The sequence below is a fragment of the Carassius gibelio genome, chromosome A4 (genome assembly GCF_023724105.1).
Source record: "Carassius gibelio isolate Cgi1373 ecotype wild population from Czech Republic chromosome A4, carGib1.2-hapl.c, whole genome shotgun sequence".
In the NCBI taxonomy this organism is placed as follows: Eukaryota; Metazoa; Chordata; class Actinopteri; order Cypriniformes; family Cyprinidae; genus Carassius; species Carassius gibelio.
In genome coordinates, this window is record NC_068374.1 from 22,892,583 (window position 1) to 22,916,584 (window position 24,002).

Genomic DNA, 24,002 nt, shown 5'->3' on the forward strand with positions numbered 1-24,002 from the left:
ATATCGAAATCTGCACTAGCCAGGGCAGACACAAAGCAATAAGCACTCAAGTATGAGAGTTAAACAGAGTCGACGGCGTTTGCGGTGACTACTGCATAAACCATATAATCCATAACACAGAGTTAGCAGCCATGGTAACTACTGTATAGCTGGTTATAACAGAATGAATAAAACTTAACTCACCGAAAGTACATGTGACGCTACAGAGGGTACATCCAGCTTGTAAAACCTGGCGATTGTGTTCTGGGAAGACCAGCCAGCAGCAAAACATAAATACTGGACAGACATACCTTTAGACCAGGCCCATCAGGAAGAATTTATATTGACCTCGCAGAATGAGCTCTGATATTGAGGGGATAATCCTTCCCCTGGCATTCGACAGCGTCCACGATCCAGTGAGAAAGTCTCTGTTTAGAAACAGCACGTCCCTTATTACATCCACCAAGCACACAAACAGCTGGTCCGACTGACGAAAGGCGATTCATATACATCCGTAAAACCCTAACAGGGTCCCGGCGCTTTGAGCAACAGCGTCATGCGAGGCTGACGGCTCAACAGATAAGGCGGGCAGGGAAACAAAAAGGTGTATTGAGTGACTTCGGAACGAAACCCGGTCTCGGCCGGAGAGTGACATTACAGTCACCAGGCCCGAAACCAATTCAATATTGTTCACCAAAAACTCATGAAATTCTCCAAGGCACTTCGCCGAGGCGAGAGCAAGAAGCAAGGCAGTCTTCAGGGAAGCTCCTTAACCGCAATCGATGTTAATGGCTCGAATGGTAGTAAGAGATAGAGCCCTCAAAACTAGAGCGAAATCCCACGGGGGCACGGAGGGCAGCCATGAAGTGCACAATCTCCTCTCTCCCCTGAGAAAACTGATTACCAGAGCGTGCTCACCGATCGTTTGCCCGTCAACCGGGGAACGAAAGCGGCAATATCGGTCACACATGAAGGTTCCACGGCTCGGGGCTGGGGTGCTATATTGTGTCATTCGCCTGAGACAGCAGGTCCTGCCTGAGGGGGATTCACCATGGGGGAGCCATCACTAACTCTCTCAGGTCCGCGAACCAGGGGTGATTCGGCCAGTTCGGGGCCACGAGTATAACTGATGCTTTCTCCTCCCTGATTTTGCACAACACAGGCAGAATCTTCACAGGAGGGAATGTGTAAGCCTGGCTTCCGGCCAACGCGATGTCAGAGCATCTCCTGGCAGGGGGGCAGTGAGATAGCAAACGTGTTCTCGCTCGTGGCAAACAAATCCACTTCCACCCTCCCAAATCATTAGATCTGATCTTGGGTGAAGCCTCAATCTCCTTGAGGAATCCCGTTCCTCGAAAGCATGCTCACTCCACGGTTCAAAGTACCGGGGATGTGCGACGCTCTTATGGAGATTAAGTGTCGGTCCGCCCACAACAGGAGACCCGCTGCCTGTTTGAATAGAGCTCTGGAGCGCACGCCGTCCTGGCGATTTATGTACGAGACCACAGGCGTGTTGTCGGTTTGAATCAGTACATGTTTCCGCTCCAATTTCGACCGAAAGGCTTGCAGGGATAGTAGGACACAGCTTCCATTATTCCGAACGGTTTATGTGCCACCTTCTCTGTGACTCCGACCACAGGCCCAGACGCACTGCTCCCCAGTCTAGATTCGCGTTCGCAGAGAAAATAACTCCTGGGCTGAACATATCCGGGCTGTTCCACGGTCTCAGAGTGCTGAGGCAACTGTCAATGACCGTATGTGCTTGTGGAGCGAAGACCACGCCCTCGGCGGAACTCGAGTTACAGCCAAAACTGTAGCGGCCGCAATGTAGCAGACGCAGATGGCACACCGAAGAAGCCGCCGCCATCAGTCCCAGAAGCCTCTGAAATTTCCTCAGTGCAAACGACCTGCCCGGTATGAAACAGCGCAGAGTCGATGAAATGCTCTAGAGAGAGATCATCGAGTCCAAACTTGCATCGCCATCGAGTCCAAACTGATTCCCAGATATGTTACAGTCTGACTCGTAAAAACACGATCTTCTGCATATTCACACGCAGTCCCAGCGTGTCCACACGGCGAAGCATTGTTTCCACGTGACTGGTAGCACGTCTCTTGAGTGGGCTAAAATCAGCCAATCATCCAGATAATTCAACAAGCGCATTCCGCTCGATCTAAGGGGAAATTTCGCTCTATCGCTCACTCTCGAGCAGACTGAGAACTTCCTGTCGCAGAACAGGACGGTTTTGGGGCAAAGTCAGTGATGGGACCCCGCCATTGAAGCGGGGAGGTCTGCGTTTGAATTGGAGAGAATATCCATATTCAATATCGTGAATTATTCCCAGTATCCATGGTGAAACGCCCGGGATAGCCCTCTTACCGTCCATGAGACGGACGCGTTACCTCTAGAGCCACTGATGGCTTATTTTAATCAGGGCCCTGCCCCCGCGAGGCTGGAAGCACTGGCGGGAGGGTGGGCGCATCGCGTAATGGTGTGACATTCTTGCGCCATCCAGAGACCATTATAATCATGGACTGTGACTCTGTGCTGTTTGAGACAGGGCGAGTGACACAATGCTGGGTGCAAGAATTTGTATACATGCTTCTATAGTACAATTTTTACTCACAAAAACATCATTCAAACACATATAGCAATCGTCACCCATAGTGATGTGGGGGACATGATGCATGTGTCTTTGTGGTGTTGGCACTCTCGCTCCTTCGCGAGGCCATTATAATCATAGGTTGTGGATCTGCACTGTTCTGAGACAGGGCGAGTGACAAAGTGTTGAGTGTAAGAGAAGAAAAGCTCTTTTGTTGATTGTATAATGCTTTTATTGTGGAACTCACACAAACAGCATTTAAAAAGACATAGCAATCATCGCCCGAAGAAAAATGGGGGACATGATGCATCTGAACATGGAGGGTGACACCGTGTTTATGTGGTGTTGGCACTCTCGCGAGGCCATTATAATCATGGGTTGTGGCTCAGCGCTGCTATGAGACAGGGCGAGTGACACAGTGTTGAGTGTAAGAGAAGAAAAGCTCTTTTGTTGATTGTGTACATGCTTCTATTGTGGAACTCACACAAACTGCAGTTAAACACACATAGCAATGGTCGCCCGAAGGAGATGGGGGACATGATGCATTTGAACATGGCGCTTGGGGGCGGGGCCTCCCGCGCACTCACCCTTTCACCGTCAGGGAGACGGCTCGATGGCGCGCTGGCTCTCTCGCGGCGCGGGGTCCTCAACTGACCCTGACGTTTCCTCCCAGGCTCTTACCACTGCTGGTTTCGACCGAAACGAGCGTCCGGTTCAGAGCGGGTGCCACTGCGGGCTAATTTAGCTGGTTTTAGAGCCTGGCGAGGTGCATAAGAACCTCGCAGAAGAAGACTGGAGTGAGCGACGGGGCATCACGTGGCTCATCGCCTTGGCGCGCTTTCTGCGTCTCTGAGAAAAGCTCCATGACGTCATCAATGAGGCCGGAGGGAACAACTGGAACGTTTAGGGGCGTCCTACGGTCCGCGTCTTTCAGGACAGCTAGGGTAAGCCATAGGTGCCTGTAAGGACGACCATGAGCCCCATGAAACGGCTGAGCAGAGCGCTAGTAGCCATCAGCGCGAGATCAGTTGCCGCGCGCAGATCCTTGATGACGTCAGCGCTACTCTGCCGCCGTCTGCCTGAAACACCTTAAGTATTGCCCTGGCATGAAGAACCGAAGCGGTCTTCCCTCAGAAGTATAGGGAGGGCCCACCAGCGGCTCGCTGGCGGCAGTGGGCCTCATTCCCGCCGTTTTCCGAGCAACTCTGGCTCTGAGGCCGCGCACTGGCAGCTCGGCACAGTGGGCGCACGTGTGGTCCGTGTGAGAAACCCATTGGCAGGTCACACAGAACTGGTGAAGGTCCGAATCTAGCATTAGCAGCCATCGGATGCGGAGAGGAAAAACAGGGTGAGTAGTCCTCTATTGCAACTTCCACAATGACTTAGATAAGACTTCTAGCGTGAAGAAAGAGATTCTGACGTAATTTTCGCGCCCATGCATTTTATACTGCCCGCTGACCCGCCAGTATTTGCATGCTTCGCGTCAATTGGCCAGCTGTCCCCAGCTGGCGTTAGCCAATAAGATTTCAGTGAAAGTGGAGAAGGGAAGAGTTCCCATATACGTCTTAGCTGACGTAATGTTGAGTTACCGCCTCGAGAGGGAACTACAACTATGAATTTTGGGAGGAAAAACCTTTAACACTATGTAGCACCGCTACTTATTAATATTGAATTTAGGTCAGTGTGTTATGTAAGAATGGAAATTGAATTAAGATGGAAATTGTGTTAAGTTGTATATCTTGATTAATACCATGATGTTTAGAGCCCGACCGATATATCGGCCGGCCGATATTATCGGCCGATATGAGCTAATTGCATTTAAATCGGCATCGGCGTTTATAACGGCCGATGAAACATGAGAAACAGTCTCATGCTTCACTCATGTTATGAGTGTTGCATAGTTTGCAAGAGAGAGAGTTGCAACAGCGCCAGAAATCCACAACGAAGAAAGCGATCAGCCAAGCCACCTAGGTGAGTCTGTCGTTCGTCATGTGAAATGATTGTAGATTAAGTTCATACACTGTATATAAAAACGGTGTGGTAGTTCTACTTAACGGTCCTATCATTATCACTTCTAAATATTCTGTAACACTTACAGCCGCCAATGCATTGCTATATTAGATTAGCCACAAAGCTAATACCATGTTTATCAGTGGAAGAGCGCGAACGTTAATAAGGTCGAACTATAACGTTAGCGTTTAACTTATTCTATTGCGGTGTGTTTCCCACATAATGACTGCATAATGGGCCTTTCACACAGGACGCGGTATGCACAGCGCTTGCCGCTGGGTTCAGCGCTGCCCTTCAGATACAACGCAATTTGCGCTGCGCTATGGCGTAGGCGGAGTTTTAAAAACTTTTAGCGGGAGCTCTTTCATTGTCTGTTCCTCCTCCTTTCGGTCAGCAGCAAACATGTGTCTGTCCCGTTGTAAGAAGCGAGCGATAGCGCTAGTCCTGCTGATGAGAATTAAGAGAGAAGCAAGGAAGAAGAGGCTACCCTCAGGTCCAGGGAACAATTTGGTGAATTCAGGCTGGTTACATTACTCTAACGCTAATATAGCTTCCTTTTTAGCAGGCCCCTTGAATGCTTGCTATTAACTTGTTTGAAGGTGGTTCTTCTCAATATTGACTGCGGTGTGTTCATGGCACTAACGTTAACCATTCAACTTTGAACGGATTCCGTAATCTTCCGGTAACAGTAGGCTAACTTTACGTTCGCCAGCGCATGACGATGTTTTGATTCAGACTGCACAAAGAGAAGAGGAGAATATATACGGGTCCGTTGTGAATGTGTCTGTGAGAGCAAATATAGTGTAGTTACAGTAACTACAGTAGGTGCGTCAGAAATGATTAAACCAGAGGGGACATGTAAATAAATGTGAGCTGAACAAGCACTTTTTTCTTTTCTTTTTTTTTCCTTACATATTGATTCAAAGCAGCTTTACAGACATAACAGGAAAATGTTGAAATAATATTGTTAAATATAAGGAGGTTAATACCTATCGCTTGACAAATAAATAAATATATATATATTTCTCATTTTTGCATATTTCTCATAATAAACAGATCCCTGTTTATTATTATTATAATTCTAATGATGACACGAGTAATGATACATGGTGATATTATTAATACACATGCTTATTCTTTCTATGTCTCTCTTTCTGCCTACAGATGGCTGAAAAAGGTGAATGCTGTAGCAGCAAAGTGTGGGACTTCTTCTGCAAATACATTAACTTTAGTATTATAATTTATTTACAGTACACACACAGACTGTTAAAACCAGCTTCAACTGGAAGAAAGTAAAAGTGTTAAATGTTTAAAACCAGACTGTTTTTTGATCATAAAAAAATATATACTTTTGATGTGCAATTGTTTAGTGATTGAGACCGTAATCTAAGGCTTTTTTTTTTACATAATCCCTTCTGGAAAATGGTTTATACAGCCCACATACATAGAACAGGCAGATATTTTGCTATTGAATGTTGTGTAAGTGCAGCTTATAGGAAATGGGTCTAATATCCAGTTTATTTTCAAAATCAAAATATCGGCTTATAAATCGGCTCTTTTCGAGTTAATATCGGCATTGGCCCCCAAAAATCCATATCGGTCGGGCTCTAATGATGTTCTTTTGACTCCATTTCCTATAATGCTGTGCTGGACTCATGTATAATTTGCTGTGTTGGGTACTTCCTGTCTGCTGATTTTTTTTTTATGTATATAAGGGGGTAGGAACCAATGTGTGGTGGTGGTGTTTCCCGGGAAGGTTTCCAATCGTCGGACCTCTAGGTATCCAGGTGGATATCCTCATTTGCAGCTTATGCCATGCTGGCAGGATTTACTTGTGTTTAAAGGAGTGTTTCGTGACTGTTTGGACCTTGTATTACCACACTGCACCGGGGACTGGGGTATGTGTGTTTGGGACTGACCAGGTGTGCGGTAAGAGCTACGCAATTCAGCTGGTTATGCAAAGACTATGGGGACTATTTTAATTACATTCGGTGGACTTTGTTCATGTGGTTGATTTAGGAGATTTAGTTGATTTATACATATATATAAAATGGGTGGTTAAACAATACACATCTTTTTGCATTAGAAAATGACTGAACTGTTTTTCTCTTTATTGATGTAACCTCACTGATAAAGTAGAGTGTTAAAACTAATTAAGGACTAGGCAGTTGTGCTTAACCCAGTTGGTGCAATTTAGTTGGAAACTGCTAATTAACCAAAAGGGTTGGACACAAATGGCTAATTTGTTCCTTCTGAAGTTCATGTTCTACCCTTACTTGTTTTTAAAAGTTATTGCCAGCCCGTTGACATCACTGACATTGATTCAGCGGACTGATAAAGTTTACCACAGTCAAAAATTGACAGACTGTGCCAGGGTTCACACGCACACGACAGCCCGCTCAAAGTAGAGTGCCAACGCTCATGGCTGTGTTAAGGTCATTCGTACAGCCAGCAGTCATTGGCACTTACTCCCAACTGGAAGCATACCAGTTGCCCAGCAACAGCAGTGACATCAGCAGCCCACATCACCAAGCCCCCCACCTCTTCATGGTAGGAGTTGCGTCTTTAAATAGCACACAATTATTATCAGGTCTCAAAAGCGTCAGCCATCCTTTCATTTTCTGTGTGTACTGGATGAACGTTGCCACAGAGAATATTTAAATGACACGTTTACTTGCATGTGTGCATGTGTGTTCGAGATTACAAACATTACAACACGTTACAAAAGTTACATAATAAAATTAAGGATATTAAATTGAATTTCAACATTATTTTACTAAGCAAATGACATTTATTATATTTTGACTGAACCATACTGGTTATTGTCAATATTTCAGAATTATAATTATTTTGTTTGTTTGATTACCAGTATCGGTCATCATTGGATATTTAGTAGTTCATGGTCATTTTGCTACTTTCTCTAATTTAATATAAATTACCTTTTATGAGACACTTAAAGTTGATCTTTAAAAACACTATTATTTTAAATCTATAAAATCTGTGTTAAATCTGATCTCAATACAGATATCCGCTGCTCACACTTACATTATCATGTAGCCATGCACAAATTCAATCATTTAAAATGACCGTTTCGTTTTTAGCATTTCATTTTTCATTTATTTAGACAATCCAGTAAACCATTTTAAAAATGTCTATATGAAAATCATATTGGCCAGAATTACAATTGGCCTTTAGGGATGTTTACAATGGTTGCCTTATGGGTGCACAATAATAATAATAATAAAAAAAAACAGTTGTTAGTTGCATAACTAATACTGACCCATCAGCATTCAGAATACATTTCATAATAACCATTATATTCATCCCCAAGTTGAAGCATGCAAACAATATGTGTGTGAGAGAGATTTTGTCTCAGCAGCCTGACTTCTGATATTACAATGCACCCATGAGCCTGGGGAGGTTTGAGCGGGTAATGACATAGATAATGAAGGTTCAAATCACTTCCACTTTATTTCGGAAAAGCTACCAAACTGCTGTTACACTACACCTCATCAGCTCGTCTAATTAAATCTCACTCTTAGCCACTGAACAATTCAAACACGCTGTGGCATTTGTGTGTTTGCACGCCCAGGTGGAGTTGTGGCTGTTATTATGTCGTCTACATTGTAATGCATATACATGCTTTTAATCACAAATTGAATGGAGATGGTGAAACTGTGAATGGAGAACAGGAAGCAAGCATACTCTGAGGACAGAATCATAGCCTCTCTGACCCTGTGCTCACAAACATATGGATCTATAATTTTTTCCATTCACGCATCAATATGGATCTGACACTGGTTTCAAATTTGTGCCGTCGAATGACAGAGTTTAGCAATACTGACTAGAAAGATGGATATGAGAGTGAGGGGAGAGGTGATTAAGTTCATTTTGTATGAACATTCTCTGGTCAAGCTCGGCACCTGTTTATTTCTCAGAGATATTTATGAGCTGAATATGTTTTATAGTCAGTATAGAACAAAGGAATAAATCAATTCATTATACATGTGATGGTTTATGCATCATGCTGGCAATAGGGTTTATGAATATCAAAAGAAGTGTCCGGTATTTCTGACAACCTATTTCAGACAATCCATAAGGGCCACTTTAAGGCCTGGAACAGAGCACTGCGGCATGCATTAACAAAAATAACCAACAGAAAGTTGAACTTTTTGCCATTTGCCAACTATTAGTGGAGCATAAAGAAACTAAAGAGTTGTATCCCTAAATTTATAATATTCTTTGGCTTTCGGTGTATTACACTATGTACCATTATGATTTATTTTACTTCTGCCAGACTTGAGAATTATTTTTAAAAAAGAAGAAAAAAAAGAATATCAAACGAGATAAAGTACTTTTCATTTGTTAACTAGTCATTTCCACAAACTTACAAAACATGCACATTTTTCACATTACTAAATGGTAGGGGTGTAACGATACGCGTATTCGTATTGAACCGTTCGGTACGAGGCTTTCGGTTCGGTACGCGGTACGCATTATGTACCGAACGGTTCGTTGGACTAATTAATTAAATTTGGAAAATAAAAAAGGTGTGTGAAATATAATGTTATGCGTTCAACAAGGTAGCCCAATAACCCAAACGACGTAACAGGCAATGCCCCTGACACCCCCGAAGAAAAAAAAACACCAACTTATATGTTTATGTTAGGCTACTCAGTCAGGCGCTCGCTCACTCAGTACGCGCTGAAGGCTCGGTACCACGGAGCCCCGCACGTCACCTGTAGGAGAGAAAAAACATCAATCCGTGGCGACGGTTTTGCAATCCGTCCCCTCAGTTTATAAACCGTGCTCATGAATTAATAAACTGTTCACTCGGTTTAACAAATCGTACCCAGGATTAACAAACCGTGCCCACGAATTCCCAGTCCGTGCGTTTAGATTGTGTAAACCGTACCCTCGGTTTTTGAATCCGTACCCACGAATTCATAATCCGTGCGCACGCTTTCGCAATCCGTTCCCTCGGATTTGAAAACTGACACGCATTTTACACTTAACAGTGAAACATGCATCTAACTCCGGCAGGTGGGGTGAGGTGGGTGGAGCTTAGTATAATAAAATCACAAAAATAAGTCTTCATGTTAAGAAAGAATTGTACACAAGCATTTCCAAAACTGTCCAAAGGTTATTTAAAAATAAAGCAATTCACAAATTATTTTATGACAAATATTTTTACTGTCTTGTACTCATTTATTTAGCCTACAAATTAAAATTATAAAAAATAACTATTTTTATTTGTATCATTATTATATATTATTAAACAGGTTATGCATAAGAATCTTTTATCCAAAATAACTTACAAAAGAGGAAAAAATTACTCCAGAGTCAGTCACAATGCCAGGTTTATTGCACAATAATAATCAAGTGCTATTATAGATTATCAGCAATTGAACAAGATTTTAATGCGCATCTTTCTTATTAAATCTTTGTATTCCACCTCGTACTACACTTGATAGAGAATCACTTAAGACACTTTGCTGTAAACCTATTCCACATAATAATATTCAATAAAACTGTATGTTAACACGTAGGAGTTTGCTGCATGAATCCGTGAGTACGGTTTACAAATCCGAGGGAACGGATTGCGAAAGCGTGCACACGGATTATGAATTCGTGGGTACGGATTCAAAAACCGAGGGTACGGTTTACAAAATCTAAGTGCACGGATTGGAAATTCGTGGGCACGGTTTGTTAATCCGTGGGCACGATTTGTTAAATCGAGTGAACAGTTTATGAATTCGTGAGTACGGTTTATAAACTGAGGGGACGGATTGCAAAACCGTCGCCACGGATTGCTTTTTTTTCTCCTACAGGTGACGTCCCGGGCTCCGTATACGGACATCACCGCAGCGAATGGTGCATTTACGTTATAGCCGCGGATATGAGACCTTACTCTGTAGTGGAAAACGCAGGTTTTAAGAACATGCTTAATGTAATTGAGCCCCATTACAATATTCCTTCACGAGCCCATTTCAGACAGACCGTAATTCCTGCTTTGTTCCAAAAAACATAAGCCCAAATAGAGAACCAATTGAGTAAAAACACACTAAATATAAAGAGTTATAGAGTTCCATATAAAAAGAGTTACATCTTTGTATTTGTTCATAACCACTACAACAATATTACATTTAATTTTTAAAAAAAATTTTATAAGGAGCTATTTTTGTTTTATACAGTATGCTGCTAAGAAAACACCATAGAAGATGGGTAAAGAATAGCTCCATCATTGTTCAATGTAAAAAAAACACATACTTTGTTAGTTTTAATAAATAAAACATTTTTTAAAAAAATCAAGGAAATTTATCTGCCAATTTTTTCTTTTTGCTGTATCTAAAACGTACCGAACCGTACCGAACCGAACCGTGACATCAGTGTATTGAACCGAACCGAACCGTGAATTTTGTGAACCGTTACACCCCTACTAAATGGTTATTTTAACATCACATGGATGTTTTTTTTTCTCAATCAAATGAATTATATATATTTTACATTTTAGTTTGATGATTTTATTTATTTATTTTTTTATGAGATTTCAAATTAATTTAATATAATATAATTATAATATTTATGGAAGAGTTATGATCCATTTATTCTCTAATAAATGAAATTCAAACAGTTGTAAATCTTTAGACTTAAGTCTGGTCTCTTTTTAAAAGAAGAAACTTTGCAGATTATCACTGAAGTGAAAAAAAAAAGGTTTAAAAAGTGAAAACAAAAAAAAAAGTTATAAAAGTATTGTATTATATGTATTATTATGAATAAAGCACAACCATTAATTAAAATAATTTATATGAATACATACTTTACAAAAACATAACATTACACAAGAAAATCAAGTTGTGTTCCAAATTTGAGACATTTAAAAAATTCAGTTAGATTTTACTTGGGTGTAGAGTTGTTCCGATACTAGTATCGGAAATATCACCGATACCACAACAAATTCTGGCATCGGCGAGTAAATGAACCCATATACCGATTCGATACCATTTTCTTAAACAAGACCTAGTTATTACCGCTAGCTTTGCCTAACGCTGCACGGTTCTTCTCAGCGAAGAAGAAATGAAAATGCGTTAGCAGCACTGATCTATATATGACTGGATCGCTCATCGCGTTCTAAACTGCCAACAGACAGTGAAGCCGCTTCTATATTAAAGATCAGTGGTTAGCAGTATGTCCGCTGTTTAGCAGTATTTCAGACTGGACCAACCAGACAGTAAAACGGCGACTAGGGATGCCACAAGTACTGGCACTTCACTACCAAGTCAGTGCTAAAAATGTTAAAATGTGATGATACCAGCGTCTCTTCAGTATCGGTAGTAAGTTACCGACTCCCGAGTATATTCGGTACCCGCAGCTGCGTGCAGTCGCTTCCGTGTTAGTCTAAGCGCAGGGCTCCAGACTGTAACCGAATATATATACTAGTGTCTGTGAATATTAAACTGCAAAATACTGTTTAAATATTTCTCCTGCAAATTCTACATTTCTGTGGGTGACGGGCGCAGATGCGGGGGAGCTCACTGTTTTGTAGTCTCTACCGTGTGTCACTATGTGAGGACACGAATGCATAAACCGTCAATTCATTAGAATTTACCGTTTCATTTAAGAAAACTGTCATATCATAAACACAGACACTCAAAGATCTTCATGGCAACCCATCAAAATAAATGTTCGGTTTAACGTGAGTAAACTGACAATATATTAAGCTACTGTTGTAGCCTACAGTAGATTTAGCTATGTCTCTATGTAGTAATAATAATACGTCTCTATTAAAAATAATAATTATGCCTAGACGGTTGCTTGTTTTTTAACTTTTAACTTTTTAACAGTTTTTTTTATACATTTATATTGTAAAACTAAAATACCTTTTTTAGTTTGCGGTGTTAGATTTTTGGTTGCATTTGAAGTTCTTTTTCGCTTAAGAAAAAATAAATAATATTACTGTCAAATTCATGTCAGATAATAAAAAATACTGTAATAAATACAGTAGTTCGCCATTTATTTGTTCATGTTTTATTAAGGGATAAGTCTGAAGCACACCATAAAATAATTCTAGCAATTTACACAGGGCTAGTAGTATATACAGCTGTATATACAGATACACACCCAGGTATATCGGATCAGTACTCGCTATCGGAACATCTCTACTTGGGTGTTGTTCCACATGTTTGTACTAGATGAATTTTGCTTCCCATTCAACTCCATTTTTTCCTTGAATCTTCAAGGATTCTTGAATTAGAATCTTCTATATTCTAATGTAGACTTTTAAAATGCATTCTAGCACAGCCAAGTTTGGGCTAAGTAATGTATGTTAAGAAGCATAAGTCGTCAGCTGAGAGGAATCCCAAGAGGAATCATCATCAATATCAGCTGATATCAACAGATATCAAACAGCAAATACACAGAATCGCCCTTCATCTTTGGGTTTGTTTATACATATTTTTTTTACATAATGGAATGAAATCCATATGTTTGTACTCTAAACAGCAAAAAACCTTCTATGCCATTTTTACAAACCATTTTGCCATTTTGAAAACCAATTCAAATGGACTTGACATGTAGAGTCTTCTCTTCTCACAATGACAGCTAACAGTTGTTAGAGAAACACATGTTGTGCTAAGGTGAAAGTCATCACTATGGCAATCGATATAGATATAGACAGTGTGACCAATTAGCCCTAAAGACAGAATCTGAAAAACAGATCTGAATCAGTGTGAACAATGCCTTAAGACAAGACGGGTATTAAGAAGCAGGCAATAGGAATGAACCAGAGCGTAACTCTAAGGCAGTGACTTACCAGTTTGCCACCAGTGATCCAGCACTGGTACACCAAAACTCCTCTTGGCCCATTGGAGGGTCTCTATATCACAGCGTTCTCCGGCTACAAACAAGTTCCTCAGCCTGCAGAAAGGAAAATAACAGCTCTTAGAAAGTCTGTAAACTTCAGAGCAGCCTTATATGTCCCTAAAGACTACCAAAGAAATGTGAAACGCAAGAATGCAGGTGTGCATTAAATATTTATTGCACTCATTTTTGTAGTAATGAAACAAGAAGCACTGACAAGCAGTGATTGGAAAAAGCACAGCAGGTGTAAAGGTGAGGATTCACTGTTCCTGTCATCAAACTGCCCACATTCCTCAAACAAGAACTGGATTACATCACATAAATCCTTTCATCTGCTCAAGCTTAGCGTAAACTACCCCTGTAATACCATAGAGACGCTCACAAGGGAGCAAAGGACAGTCAAAACATCTTTTCATCACTGAGGCATGTTTGAAATGCTAATGCTACGAAAAGTGGGCGTTTCGATTGATTTGGTAGCTTTACAAGCACAAGCTAAGCTGGAAAGTTGATTTACTTTCAGACTGTCATTAAATTCAAAATGTTAAAATGGCTAATGTTATCATTGAAAATAATAAATAAAAAAAGGCCTCTATGTTTCTTACATTTTTATTGTAGGCCATTATTAAAATTATTCAGAGAATTTACCTTTAATTCATTAACTAACTAGATTAGAGGGTTTTGAAAGTGTGTGTATTATTCCATAAAAAAAACTATAAATGGTTATCGAAGTTATTTAATAATAATAACAACGTCCCGAAAAACATTTATGGATGCAAATATTGACCTTTAATTAAAATAAAAAAAAAGCCACTGGATTTGATAAATAGATAATGTAACAGTATATACAGCATAGTATTAAAGAATATAAATACAGCAAGAAATTGTTTTATTATTATTATCATTATTATTACTATTTATATTAAACTGGGGACCTCCGATTCAAGATTTTTCCTAAACCTCACACACAGTATTGTCAATGTAAAATTATTTTAATAACAGTATTTCTTTCATTTGGAAGAAAAAGAACCAAAATAGTCCAAAGTTTCTGATGCAGCTACTATTTTAAGTAAAATGCTTCATGGCTAATATTTAGTCAAGCGTATATGGTTTTATAAATTGGCGATTCACCAAAATGTACTATCACCTTTATTTATATAGTGCTTTAAACAAAATACATTGCGCCAAAGCACTGAACAACATTCATTTGGAAAACAGTGTCTCAATAATGCAAAATGATAGTTAAAGGCAGTTCATCATTGAATTCAGTTATGTAATCTCTGTTCAGTTGAAATAGTGTCTGTTTTAATTTGCAATCAAGTCAATGATATCACTGTAGATGAAGTGACCCCAACTAAGCAAGCCAGAGGCGACAGCGGCAAGGAACCGAAACTCCATCGGTGACAGAATGGAGAAAAAAACCTTGGGAGAAACCAGGCTCAGTTGAGGGCCAGTTCTCCTCTGACCAGACGAAACCAGTAGTTCAATTCCAGACTGCAGCAAAGTCAGATTGTGCAGAAGAATCATCTGTTTCCTGTGGTCTTGTCCTGGTGCTCCTCTGAGACAAGGTCTTTACAGGGGATCTGTATCTGGGGCTCTAGTTGTCCTGGTCTCCGCTGTCTTTCAGGGCTGATATATTTGACTGATTGCTCTTCCCAAATAAGCCCCTCCATAACCAGTGTTTGGAATAACGGCGTTTAAAAAAACGGCGTTAGGTAACGACGTTATTTTTTCAGTAACGGGGTAATCTAACTAATTACTTTTCCTGTCGTTACAATGCCGTTAACGTTACTGAACGTTAAATGCGGTGCATTACTATGCATTGATTTAATAAACTTTGCAATCTGAACGCACCCCTGGCTCACACAGCGAGTGATAAGCGATTATGATTGGCTAAGGCAGAGTCATGTGTTTCATGGTAGCCAATCAGAGCCAGTGTTTTTACACACATGCCGGCACACGCGGCTGTGCCAGCGGCGCCAAACACACACACACGCAACAGGTACACAGAGATTCGCAGCAGAAGAAATGGCGGATCAGGAGCAATCCAATGAAAAGTTGGCATTTTCTAGGTGGAGATATAAGCACTACTTCAAATTCATTGTGGTCAAAGGCAAGAACGTGCATGTAATGTGTAGCCTACATGTAATGTGTGACACGCATCTACAAAGCTAGCGGCCAAAAACACTTTTCTTACAAAGATAACACTTGAAGTGCAGGATAAAACTCTTGCTGTCTGTTGACGTGCAATAAATATTGAAAGTTATGTACGAACACCGTTCTGTTTTACTCATTTCAACTGAATTGTAAAAACTGCAAAAAAAAAAAAAAAGGTACAAATTCTCTGACATATAGCAACTTTTTTTCATTTTTTTTTTTTTTTTTACAGTAACGCAAATAGTTACTTTCCCTGGTAACGAGTTACTTTTATTATACAGTAATTCAGTTACCAACTCAGTTACTTTTTGGAACAAGTAGTGAGTAACTATAACTAATTACTTTTAAAGTAACGTTCCCAACAGTGTCCATAACAGAATCAGTGTTTATGAGCAAGTAGCAGTAGCTGAGTTCCTTTCACTGTTCCACTCCAGGGTCAAACAATGCAGAAACTATTCAATTACCTGGAGTCAAGGTCACATGCGTGTGATCTGCATTACAATAAGCCGGAGGTCGTTCACACATGATACACTAGCGCACAACTTCCCTCCTCCCACATAAAATGCCTGTTGTGTTCAGAGGCACAATCAGTGCCGGTTTCTCTCCTTTTACATGCCTGACAAAGGTCACTTCACTCAAACCGCTTTTTCATTAAATTTTGGCATGCCAGATTTTTTTTCTCCATAGTCACAAACTTATGCATCTGACACAGCCACCAGCGACCATTCAGATGTGCACATTTTTTTTATTTCCATAGAGTCACAGCTCTTTTCATGCAGTAGAAAAGAGCCTTAATTTGATAGTAAATTACATAAAAAAGATAAATGTAGTTAATGCAAAGTAACAAAAAATGTTTGTGACAACATTGGAAAAGACTCACTGATGTTGATCAAGACAGGATAATTCACTATATAGTGTGAAAGCATGTACTTGGGCAAAAAGTTTGCACTAGAACTTCTGCATTTGCAATAAACACATCCATTCGCATCAGTGTTTGCGTTTACAACTTTGCAGATCCTGATGTCTCTGCTGGAAAATTCTATTGAGTGGAGTCGTGTCCTCTGGCACGCATTTAAACCACTGCTGAGAGAAGCAGGTTATGGTGCCAATGCGCGAGACACACTCTTGGACTGAGAGCCAGTGCTTTTGTGTGAAAGTCAAACACTGCACAGCTTCTTTGGGTCGAGCTAAACTGCCAATTCTTCCATTAAATATTTGCAAACATCTTTTGTACTCATGGCATTCAAGTAAAAAAAAAATATAATAATAGAATGTCCCTTCATTAAGGGTTATTTGAAAGATGTATTGCATAATAATAGTTAATCGAGCCAGAGCAAAATAAAGCCAATTTCAAAGGAAACAATGCCTGTGTATTTATTTTCTAGGAAATTTTTTTATAAAAATACAACTTCATAATTGCTACTATGATTTGCATAAGTGCAAATAAATAAGCAATTTTTATGCAGCATAAAAATTCATGAGGTGTCAAAATTTTTTTTTAAATGAGCACCATCTAGTAAATGACAATCAGTATTATGTTATGATCAGGCAGTATTGAGAATGCTATAGTATTTTCTGATCTAGCTTGGTCCATTATACTGGTAAAATTGTTTTCAAAGGCAGATAATTAATATATATTTATGCCTATATATAATTTACATTTACATTACATTTAGTCATTTAGTGATATGAAAAGCCATGTATTTGAATGACAGAACCTAGAGATGCCATGTAAACCGAGAAGAGAAGTGGTCCAAGAACTGAGCCCTGAGGGACCCCAGCAGTCAGATGTTGCGACTTGGACACCTCACCTCTCAAAGATACCTTAAAGGATCTAGGTAAGACTCAAACCACTGGAGTGCAGTTCCTGAGATGCCCTTTGCCAGTAAGTTTGTCAAATTTGTTAAACCCATAGAATATTATGATGTTATGACAAATATGAAAAAAAATTGTTATGGTGGTATATATTCCACATTTAAATTATTTAGGGAATAGTGCACCTGACCCTTGATATAAATAGTTCTGTCTTAAATCAGAAGATGTTGTGTGTGTGTGTGTGTGTGTATGTGTATGTATATATATATATATATATATATATATATATATATATATATATATAAAAATAAAAATAACATCAGAATAAATTACATTTTAAAATATATTACAATAAAAAAGCTATTATAAATTGTAATGATATTTACAATATTACTGCTTTTACTGTATTTTTGATTAAAGGGGGGTTGAAATGCTCGTTTTCACTCAATATCCTGTTAATCTTGAGTACCTATAGAGTAGTACTGCATCCTTCATAACTCCAAAAAGTCTTTAGTTTTATTATATTCATAAGAGAAAGATAGTCTGTACCGATTTTTCCCGGAAAAACACGACCGGCTGGAGGCGTGACGTGTGGGCGGAGCTAAAGAATCACGAGCGCCAGTAGGCTTTTGCGTTGAGAGCATTTGGAAGCTGTGACATTACCGTGAGGGGAAAAAAAACCATCATCCAAAACAAACCATGGCTTACAGTCAGATTCAGATTCAGCCGTTTATTTATGATCCAGAATCAGGCTGAAACTGAACGAGAGCAGCAGCAGCAACGACTCGCTCCGAGCGGGGCTCGAACCTGCGTCTCCGGCATGGGAGGGGACGCACTAACAAGGAGGCAGAGATATTTGAAGCAGTTTTACTCACCGCCTGCGGTTCCAACACACAATCGTGACCCTTTTTCGTTGGGATCGCATCATCCTTAAGAAATAAACGATACGCAAATCCGTCGTTAAACTGGGCCTTGTTTGTAAAACAAGCATCTTCGAAATGCAGGGAACAAACACAAACACTTGCACAACTCCGTTGATGCTCTGTAAAAATAAATTCCATCCACTGGTCCCTTAATGCTGTTTTTTTTTTTTGGTAATCTGTGCAGGGTTGTCTTGCCCTGGCAACCAAAAACACACTTCTTTTGTGACTTTTCGCGACGCTCTCGCTCTGATCAGTGAATCGCTCTGATCAGTGAAATGTCTGTGCTGCTCAGCCTCGCTATACGGGAGCGCGCGCTCTTCCGGCAGAAGTGCCTTAGGACCCATATAAGGAAATTCCGCTCCATCTAACGTCACACAGAGCCATACTCGAAAAAAACTTTCCGAAACTTGTGACAAACCAGAAGGAGTATTTTGGGAACAAAAATACTCCTTCAAACGTACAACTTAATTTTTGAAACTTTGTCCATGTTTAGCATGGGAATCCAACTCTTTAACAGTGTAAAAAACTCAGTATGCATGAAATAGCATTTCACCCCCCCCCCCCCCCCACCCCCTTTAAATAAATGCAGCATTGATGAGCTAAGCATCTTCTTTCAAAACCTTAATATAAAAAAATCTTCATTATTCCAAACTTATTAAATGCTTTGCTGCAAATATTACATTAGTTATAATGTGAACAGGTACAGATTTGTGGTTACCTGCTGAGTGGATACTGTTTCCCGTGTTCTGCCAGAGGGTCTTGTTGGCGAATGGCTCTGATAGCAGTGGGTGCGGTAAACATGGAGGCTGTCCCATGCTCAGACATCACACGGAAAAAGGCCCCAGGGTCCGGAGTCCCCACAGGTTTGCCCTGCGGAAACAGGAACTGCTTATAGCCTCTGAATGCATAAATGATAGACCAATATCTTATTTATATAAGTTGCAGAATTTCATTTTCCTACAGAACATGCAAAAGTTCAATATTTTGTGCAGCTTTTTGTTGCAAATATAAAAAATCTTTCCAACATTTTGGAGGTGTCCAGAAGTCTTCCGGTGGCAGACTGGATCAATATGGGCATTTGCAGTGGTTGGGAGTGAATATCAAATCAAAGATGTGTTTGAAGTGGAGAGTGGCTTGGAAAGGTGTCTGGGTGGCAGATGGGCCAAACGTATGGCAAAGAAACAGAATAACACTGTTGCAGAGCGGCTGCACACTGAAGTAGCATTATACAACACTGAACCGTTCAAATATTTATGTTTCTGCAACGCTTGTCAGAGAGAGTGACTTCATTTATAATAGGTACAAATCAAACGGCTCGCACAGGAATCTCTCATCTTGTTTCTAGAACAGCATTTTTGTGTATTTCAGTGAGGGAAAAAAATCTATCAATTTAAAAGTTGAGAAAGTCTCAGACATGTCTTTGAACAAAGAAAACGCAGAATTATTGTGACATTTAGGTGTTGTTATACAAACCAAAAGATGAGGTCTACATCTGATAGATTGCAGAAATTGAGGGAAAAAACAATGTCTGGCAAGGAATAATTGTTTAACCAAACAAGAAAACAAGTCTGTGCTTGATTTACAACATACAAAAGAATCTGCATCTGTCACATGTCTGCATCAATCAGTAATCGGCAGGCATTTAAGGTTTTTTTTTTTTTTTTTTTGTCTTCCCCACTGAATCACATAATTTTATGTAATATAAATGATACAATGATGCACTGAAAAAAATTATTTAATCTAATTTAATGTTTGGTTCAATGTTATTTGTTGTTTCTTTTTTAAGTACTTGTGAGATTCACTAGACATTTCTGAGTGAAAAATATTTTAAAGTAAATCATACATCCATTTTTACATCCTAAAGAGCTAACTGGTAATTGTTAAGGTGTTCTGGTTGGTTACTTACTGGCCCAAGTCAAAACAGCCCATAGTCTCAATATTATACTGTTGGTTTGCCCATTTTATAGTCCACCAGGAGAAAAAAGTATGATGACAAGCTGCTTGGAGAGTAAAAGCCCACCTATCCGATCATCTTATCCTGAAAATTGTCATCTCTTACTCACCGTCATTTCGTATCAAATTGGTTTGACTGTTGTTTTTAACACACACAAAAAAGACACTGAGGAACAGTGGTTTCTAAACAACATTAAATTAAAATTAAAATTAAATTTATGCATTTAGCAGATGCTTTTATCCAAAGCGACTTACAGTGCATTCAGGCTATCAATTTTTACATATCATGTGTTCCCGGGGAATCGAACCCCCAACCTTGCGCTTGCTTGCTTGCTAGTGCAGTGCTCTACCAGTTGAGCTACAGGAACATTAGAACCCATTAACTTACATTTTATGGAAAATGACATGAGGGTGAATTAAGCAAAAGCATTAGCAATAACAGGTTTAGCATGCTAGTGCAGAAGTTCTTAAAAAAAAAAAATGTAACGAAAATGTGTTGCACTGGACCTATATATATATTGTGATAGGCACTGCACACAAATAAATGGGATTATTATTATTATAACACGACTCTTTGAGGTCAGTTATTCCCATCAATAGCACTGCTGTATGATAATCACTACTCCAGAAATTGAGTATTTGAAGCAGGGTGCTTGCGTGTCTTGGATGTGCACAGTTACAAAAGAAATTAATTAAAACAAACTCAAAGCTTTCTGCTATGGATATTGACATTGTGTGAGAGATCTGCTGAAATCAAACTTCCATTACAGAAGACTAATAAATGCTGTGCATCTTCCATTTTCTCCTGTGAAGCGAGACAACACATCTAATCAGCAGAGGCGACGCCAAAGCAATATTCACTTTGACAAGAAACCAAACACACTCTGATCGCCTCCCATCGAGAGCAAATGATTTTAGTATTCATCCTGTGATCTCAGTGAGGCGAACTAGTTTTAAACTATGAGAGAAGCCATGTTAACAGTTCAAAAGCTTATGAAAAGCAAAAGAAAATTGCATACACAACAAAGTTAAACAGAGCCAGTATTTCAGGATGTTTGCTGGAGAGAGTCATTCATCCTTGCATTCAATCCCTGAGAGAAAAGACTGCTAGAGCCTGACAAATTCACAGTATGGACTTAGGAGACCTCAGTACAGCATAAGCGTCAGGATCTGGTAGACCACAACAGTAGATAATTGAGTGTTAGCTGGTGTGGTACATAGGTCAAATGCTGTAACACATTCACACTCACACGTTTTTGCCCCGTACCTCGTAGAGCACAGTGGTGTTGCCATGTAGAAGCGGAGCGTAGCAGATATACGAGTGGCCAACCACCCAGCCAAGGTCAGACGCAGCCCACCAGACCTGACAGAGAGAGATGTGTAGGTTAAACAGTGCAAGACAGTGTGAAACGTTTTTCAGGGGGTCACGCCATACATTTATCGCTGTTGTTCCAGCCCTGACACAGTCAGAATTCCAAAAATCCTTTAAGACAACAATGTAAACATTCTCTTCTCACACAAAGATCTTTAACAGTTTTTTTTGTGCTGCAAAATCTTTTAATAACTGTCTTGTTTCCAAAGGTGCTACCAAATTAGTGGGATTTCAGCTGAATTTTACAGGCAAAAGGGTCCTTTGTCTATTGCTAATAGAATAACGATGTATGAAGCACAGCTCACACTGAAGTCACTTTCAAACCATGTTTTCTTTTGGTCAATGTGGCAAATTCACATGACCAACTTGCAAAATTTGCATATAGTGAAATATTTCACTTTCACACAAAATTTCAGATGTGGAATCCTATTGAACTATTCGCATCTCAGCTTGTCTAACAGACAATTCTTCCTGGATGTTGGACCACCACCTTCAACTCAACCTTGCCAAGACAGAACTGCTTGTGATTCCAGCAAACCCATCGTTCCATCACAATTTCACCATCAAGTCAGGCACATCAATCATAACTCCTTCAAAAACAGCTAGAAGCCTTGGAGTTATGATTGATGATCAGCTGACTTTCTCAGACCAAACTGTCCAGTCCTGCAGATTTGCTTTTATTCTACATCAATAAGATCAAGCCCTTCCTTCCGGAACATGCTGCACAACTTGTTCTCTTGTTCTGTCCAGGCTGGACTATTGCAATGCTCTCTTGGCAGGTCTTCCAGCCAATTCTATCAAACCTTTACAATTAATTCAGAACGCGGCAGCAAGATTAATTTTCAATGAGCCAAAAAGAATACACGTCACACCTCTGTTTATCAATTTGCACTGGCTTCCAATAGCTGCTCGCATAAAATTCAAGGCATTGATGTTTGCCTACAAAACTACCACTGGCTCTGCACCCATTTACCTAAATTCGTTACTTCAGACTTATGTGCCCTCTAGAAGCTTGTGTTCTGCTTGATTGTGCCATCCCAAAGAAGCACAAAGTCACTTTTACGGACTTTTAAATTAAATGTTCCCTCCTGGTGGAATGAACTCCCCAACTCAATCCGAGCAGCTGAATCCTTAGCCATCTTCAAGAATCGGCTTAAAACGCATCTCTTCCATCTTTATTTGACCCTCTAACTTTATCACTCAATATTCTAAAAAAATCTAACTACCATTCTAATCTTTTTGTATTCTATTTTCTTTTCATTTATTATGTAATCATATATACATATATATACATTAATATATATATATATATATATATATATATATATATATATATATATATATATATATATATATATATATATTAGTGCTGTCAATCGATTAAAAAAAAATTAACTAATTAATCGCACAATTTTTTTAAATTAATCGCGATTAATCGCAATTAAAAGACTGAAACTTTTTGGATATGTAAATGTAAAATGTAAATAATTAATGTAAACTCAAGACAAAGAAACTATTTAAATTCAAAATATGATTGTTTATTGGAATTTTTGTTTAACTTGTAACACAGATTTTCTCATGTAAACAACATACCTGCAATAAACCATCAATATCCTCCAAATTAACTGTTGGCTTGAAAGCCATATTTATTACAGAAATAAAAACACAGGCATGTAAGTACCATTTGAATTTCAAAACAATCAATGCCAATAAAAAACAAAAATGATTTCCATGTTGAATTCTAAGTGAACTGCAAAAAAATTCCAAAGTATAGTCATTGCCAGTGCTTTAAGTGGGCCAGTAAGCACCCGTACTCAGTACCGCCACTTCCAAATATAGCTCTTGAGCGTACCGCCACCTCTCCTTGCGCACAGAACGTGCTTGTAGCGTACCGGTACGCTCATTTGGACATCTGTTTTAATAGAGGTTTCAATCTTTTACCTGCACTGCCGATTTTCAGAGCGCCCTTCACAATGCAAGCTTCCTAATTCATCCCACCCAGAGCAGAAACTACATTACCCATTCACCCTTAAGTTATACAAGTGAATAGCGCATGTGTCGCTTTTCCCACTGTTAAGTGTCAACAACTCAACGTGGCCGGAGAAGGTGTGTGAAACTCGTTGTGAGTTATACTAAAGCAAAATCTTGAGTATTTATTGTCTGATAAACATTAAAAACTGTCTGCGGAGGTTGAGTCGTCCTGCAGCCCCCGCTGGCTGTTCATTGGCTGCAGCATCTTTTTTCTAAGTTCTAAAAAAATACCGTAGACGGCAAGGCACAAATTTAGATATTCATTTATCTAATTAATCTATAGCCTATGCACAAAGACAATATGAT

The 24,002-nt window shown here is 39.6% G+C and overlaps 1 protein-coding gene across 1 annotated transcript in view; it reads right to left on the reverse strand.

The window, feature by feature from the left end:
* Positions 1 to 24,002, reverse strand: part of acss3 (acyl-CoA synthetase short chain family member 3) — a 45,800-nt gene that overhangs the window by 12,874 nt on the left and 8,924 nt on the right. The window contains exons 7-9 of the mRNA XM_052577278.1: positions 21,561 to 21,656; positions 19,059 to 19,210; positions 13,402 to 13,505 (exon numbers count right to left, since the gene is read on the reverse strand). Coding sequence (XP_052433238.1) covers positions 13,402 to 13,505; positions 19,059 to 19,210; positions 21,561 to 21,656 — 352 coding nt within the window. The remainder of the gene's footprint in view (positions 1 to 13,401; positions 13,506 to 19,058; positions 19,211 to 21,560; positions 21,657 to 24,002) is intronic.